The sequence below is a fragment of the Centroberyx affinis genome, unplaced genomic scaffold (assembly GCF_046629955.1).
Source record: "Centroberyx affinis isolate AG114_WGS23_722 - 3 ecotype Tasmania unplaced genomic scaffold, CSIRO-AGI_Caff_v1 ptg002878l_1, whole genome shotgun sequence".
Classification (NCBI taxonomy): domain Eukaryota; kingdom Metazoa; phylum Chordata; class Actinopteri; order Beryciformes; family Berycidae; genus Centroberyx; species Centroberyx affinis.
This window is the reverse complement of record NW_027281010.1, coordinates 1-5,547: the sequence shown is the minus strand read 5'-3', so window position 1 is coordinate 5,547 and position 5,547 is coordinate 1. Positions and strand designations below refer to the sequence as shown.

Genomic DNA, 5,547 nt, shown 5'->3' with positions numbered 1-5,547 from the left:
CAAGAATATATAAAAAGATATAAAAATAGACAAACCTTTTGTGCGCACAAGATAATAACTTGTTCCCACAAGATAATTAACTTGTGCGCACAAGATAAAAAAAATATCACCTTCCGGGACTTTAGGGGCTCTGTAAAAAAGCAATATTGTAATCCATTTTAATGGTGTTAACTGCTGCAATCACAACTATGTCAATGCTGTAGGCAGTGGTTAATTTGTTCAAATGAAACAACTGTAATTTCTCAAAATATCCCCTAAAGATTGGTTGCAAATAATTTGTAATCAAACTGTATTGGGATCATTTTTCCTTAGAAATTTGCTCAATTGCTTTCCTGTCTCAAATCATATCCTGCTTATATGATTACGACTGACAAAAATGTCAGGATGTAAACCATAGCTCAAAATGTATCATTGTAAAGGAAATAAAGAATAAAGGTGACCATACAACAATTGATTGCCCTAGAGCTTGAGATTACTTTCCTTTTGTAATTGTTTTCTTGAGGGAACTACTTTCTTAGTTGGATGCTTATTTATAAAAAACAACACTGAAGATTCATCTTTTCTCTAGTGGTGGTAGTGTTCTTGCTGCAGTGGCCCATCACCACTGATTGAATGCATAAGAAACACTAACTATTGCTGCTGCATGGACACTAGGGCCCAACCAATGAGATTTTTAGCTCCAATACTGATTTCAATATTTGGGATCTTAAATCTCTGATAACTGATATACGTATCTGGCGATATACTTTTTTTTTTCTTTAAGACATTAGAAAAAAGTGTTTTGTACAAGGTTTTATTGATATACAATAGCGTGTCACAAATGAAAGGCAGAAAAGGTAAAGGAGAAAAATATTGACACTATTTCCAGATCAACTGTATCTGAATTTAGCTTTATGTTGGTCTTACAGAGTCATTTATACAAATTCTCTCAAAACAAATGTATCTAGGATCCCTGCTCGGGCGAAATGGCTATATACACCCCATTAGGTAAACTGGTCCCCAACAAGTTTTCTAAGACACTAGGAATACAGCCCCCGGTCTTTAGTTTGTGGCTTTACTCCAGACAGAAGTGTTGTCCCAGCACAACTCCCTGCAGTAACTGTGTGGCAGTTTCAAACTCCAGCGGAACACCTTTGGTCTGAGTCTGCTTCAGGTCTCTCTCCATCAGCTGGGGATAAGGACATGAACCAAAATAACATTAATTATATATTCATATTACTCTGATCAACTATTGTATGTTTTAATGAGTATTATGGCTAGCAAAAAACAAACTTCCATTTTACTAGCATGTATTAATGGACAACAATTTGTAATGTTAAACTACACTATGCAACACACTACAGAATTGGACAAAGAAACCGGTTAGTGTCAAAGCACATGGAGAAATAAAACATTACAATGATACTGTGGCAAGCATGGCAAGGATCGAGTCCGGTCGGGAGGAGAGACGGGGAAAATCGCTGGTCTACCATGAAAGAGCTGATGGACTGATAGAGGGAAACATGCCTGCACACCTGGCCTGAGAAGGCTGCTAACGGAGGAACTCAACCCCACAAGGAGAACATTTATTTAATGAGTGTTGACTCAAACCTGGAAGGGTTGAACAGAGACTTGTGCACCGGCGATGCCTAATTTATGTTCTGTTCTGTGGTTACTTGGTGCCGAACAAACTACGGGCGAGATTTAGACTAACTCTCCAGTGTCCATCCTGCCCTCAGACACCGAACCTTGTCACAGTTATACATCAACAACAAAGAATAGAAGCCACAACACAAAAACTGTGTAAGGAGTAAAGGTGACAACAAATAGGCAACATTTTGAGGCATTAGTGATATGCAATATTGTCTTTCTCAGGGTTAGAGATTTGTTAATGGGACAAAGTGGGTGTCGAAACGGGCTCAAAAGGGAAAGATTCCCATATACATTTTGACAGTGCCACATCACCTCATAACTTGTTATCTCAAGCAATTCGCTGATGTCATCCTCATGCTCTGACAGGGGTGTGTTGATCAACATGGCAGCTTTGGCCACGTCTGGGTGGTAATGCTTCTGCAGGGTCTGGGGGAGAAGAGAAGAAGTGAGTGGCGAATTTAAATCTAAGTAAGTAAGGCTTGCATTGCCAGCACTCCTAGTATTATGTGATATTCATCTAACTTTCCACACAACATGAGAAAGACAGTGACTGAAGAAAGTCATAGCTTACATGCAGTCAAAATTGTTCATGATTATGTGTATCCCAAGCATCACATACACACACCTTAATTTCCCACAGGCTGCTCTCTAAGGCACGGCACTGAGCAGGATCCTCTTCATCCATTAGATAGGGGTCTTCAAAAGGCTCTGTCATCATAAATACAACATATATTATCCATATATCCTGAAAAAGGAGTTTGTTTAAAAATAAGGCTTCCTTGGATTTATGAAATCACCATTTATTACAAGGCGTACGATAGGTGCATTGGGTTTGATAATGGGGCATATTATACAGGTTATATATTCTAGAAATATTATTAGATGAATATTAAAGGCATATTATGCAAGACTTATGGGAAACCGCAGGTTGATGATGATGAAGATGAATGACAAATTAAAATCAAAACAAAGATATGCCTCAAACCCCATTTCCAAAACAAATGCAATCAAGTCTCAAACTGTTCAACACTGACAACACAAGTCAGTTAGGAGTAGTATACTTATGACAGGACCTGCAGAAATTACTCATGACCATGTAGCATGACTTCTATAACAACATCACTAAAAACATGGTGCAAAGCGCAACCCAGCTAAAAGTGGACACAGTAATGGCTGGGGATCTGTGTGGATTACACTTTAGGGTCTGTGGGTTAGCTATAGATTATTACCATTAAGGCTAATCATTTTGCTATGGCACATCAAAACAGGCCATGCTGACCAATTACTGATGTGTGTTAGCAAGGCTGTTGCGAAAAGACCAGATTATCATCATAAATAGAGCTGATGGGTCATGTTATCTCTCCCCTATGCGCTGTTAGATAACTCTCTGTGCATCTATTCAGAGAACAGAATACAGAAGACAAGATATAAGGAGACCAAATCCAAGTCTTTGATTTATAATTTCTCAGCACATCGGTCAGCTAAACTTAGCCATGGTTAGCATAACAGACAAACAGCTTGTAACAGCTTATATAGAGACAGTATCCTGCCACTAGAGCAGGGCAGTGTGCCACAAACATAATGTTAGCCCATATTATTAGAAATTAATTACAGCTGGGCATCCAAAAACCCTGAAAAGTAACAACCTGGTGAAATTACAAATTCTGACAAATTCACACCATGAATTGAGTCACACTGACACCTACCATCTTCTGTGCTGGGCTTGTGAATGAGGACTCTGGAGGATGGGTGGCGACGGATCAGGTTGTAGATGAAGGGCAGTACCAGGAGGAGGGGCGCAGGGGGGGCTGTGAGAGCCAGGCGGGCCAGGCGTTTGGCAAACGCAGCCACTAGGTACACTGGCAAGTGACTGGAGGCACACAAACACACACATGCAGAGATAAGATAGTTTTTATGGTCATTACCACAACTAATGGTAGCTAAATATTGACAGCAGGCTCAAATGTCCCAAACATTGTCAGCTTGAATCCCCAGTTCAACTGGTGAAATCTGGGCAGGGAAAATAAGTGAGTAAAATTCTCTCTTCCCCCAACAACTACTGTTGAGGTGCCCTTCAGCAAGGCCCTTAGCACCCTCTGGCTTCAGTGGGGCTCATCAGTCGCCAGCAGTCAAAGACTGTGGTTGGAATGGGAAACTCAGTTGTGAATGGGTGCAACTAAGGTGCTTAGTCAACTATGAAATATTCAACTATGAATGTACTGTATACTTGGCCAGTAAAAACTGTTAGTAAAGGATACAAATTTCTTACCTGGAGCTAAGGAAGAGGTTGGCTAGGTGGAAAAAGCGTGCTCTGTACTTCACATGGAAAACAGAAGGCTCCAGCAGATTGTACAACTTCTTGTAGAAATCAGGGTAATCTCTGCGCGCACGCACACACACACACACACACAAACACAAACACACACAAACACACACAGACACCGAAACAAGGCATATAGTAAACACAAACACACAATGAGCATTGTTACTGGAAAATATCTTTTATTCCTCTGTTGAGCTTAACGATCCAGGAAGGAACTTTGGCAGGTTGAGCAGTTATATCACGTCCAGAAATTAATTGACCATTAAAAGCATTTATTTTGCATGTAAGCTATGATATCCATAGCTATTTTCAGGTTGGAGAGGCCTGCAACAATCAAATCTCATACAGCTTTGTTTTCATCATCAACACATTGTTCTCAACATGAGATACTCACAGGTTGTGTTGATGGATGAGGACAAACAGGCCATTGAGGGCCAGAAGGCTAATTGCTCCACCTGTACAGCAAGAGACAGAAAACACTGATGTGACAAAATGCTGTTGTAGCATGAATTTTCTACACATTATATCCCAGAGACCATATATGACCTCATCACTGTGGTCGATCACAGGGTCTTCAGCATCAGCCCGCATTATATTCTTTGAGTTATCTGCTCAACACAATCGCTGTCACCACTGAACCACAGGCACAAATCCTATCAACTTACCAACTTCATAGGCAGCGGTCAAGAAGTCGATCATCAGCGTGGGTTTGCTCATGTGGGGCAAGATGGAATCATGGAGGATCACCAAGATCTTTTTGTACATGTTGCTTGGCAACTACAACAGAGAGACGAGAAATGAATGAGACAGAGCACATTCTTGGCAACACAGTGTGGTAGATGTATAGAAAGAAATTGCATACATATAAAAAAAAAACACAAAATATTCAAGTTTGTTTGTGCAATGAACTTTTTCTAATACCTTATACTTGAGAAAGCCAAGCCACATCCTCTCAAAGGCACGTTTGTGTTCCTGGGATGAGGCAGAACATTAAAACCTTGATGATTAAACTTTTTAGTTATGTGCAAAAATATGAAGGACTGATTAAAAAAGATTGTACTTACATTCAATTTAGCAGCTTTCCAGTCTTCGTGCTTAGCTGGGGGAAAAAAAAGATTTTTAAAAAGGTTGAATGATGCACCAAAAACGATAACACTACAACTTCCCATGGGAGCTCATTCAGATTGGGAACAAAGAAAGCGACTGTTCAATATCATCTTTCAGGAGAGACTGATGACGTATTTACAATGACATTTTAAATGCCATTTTAAAACAAGCGCAACTTCAAAATGTAAGGCAGGTCTAACCTTCCTGTTTGACCAGAAAGTTGGTGAGCTCCGACTCCTGGCTCGGCATGTTGATGTTGGACAGGAGGGTGAACACGTTGTTCTGGTATATGGGCACGACCGCCTGAGAGGGACAAGGAATTCAACAGCATTCAGCATACTGAGGATTATTTACTAAGTTTGCAAAGCACAATCTAAAATGTGATGATCAAACAATGACCAAGAACAGAACAGCTACAGGTTTCAGGTGAAATACTAAATAAGCAATTCAATTTACACGCTATGACACTGAAAACTTGTTTTGTC

General features: G+C 40.1%; 1 protein-coding gene across 1 annotated transcript; it reads right to left on the bottom strand.

Annotated features, from left to right (window-relative positions):
* Positions 1-792: 792 nt before the first annotated feature.
* LOC139658369 (nucleolar complex protein 4 homolog) lies at positions 793-5,365 on the bottom strand (the record flags this gene model as incomplete). Its single annotated transcript, XM_071536483.1, has 10 exons — positions 793-1,168; positions 1,945-2,058; positions 2,258-2,340; positions 3,339-3,502; positions 3,902-4,012; positions 4,350-4,410; positions 4,621-4,732; positions 4,877-4,927; positions 5,020-5,054; positions 5,263-5,365. Coding segments are annotated over 10 exons (948 nt in total), but the record flags the coding sequence as incomplete, so codon positions are not given.
* Between the last annotated feature and the right edge of the window lie 182 nt (positions 5,366-5,547).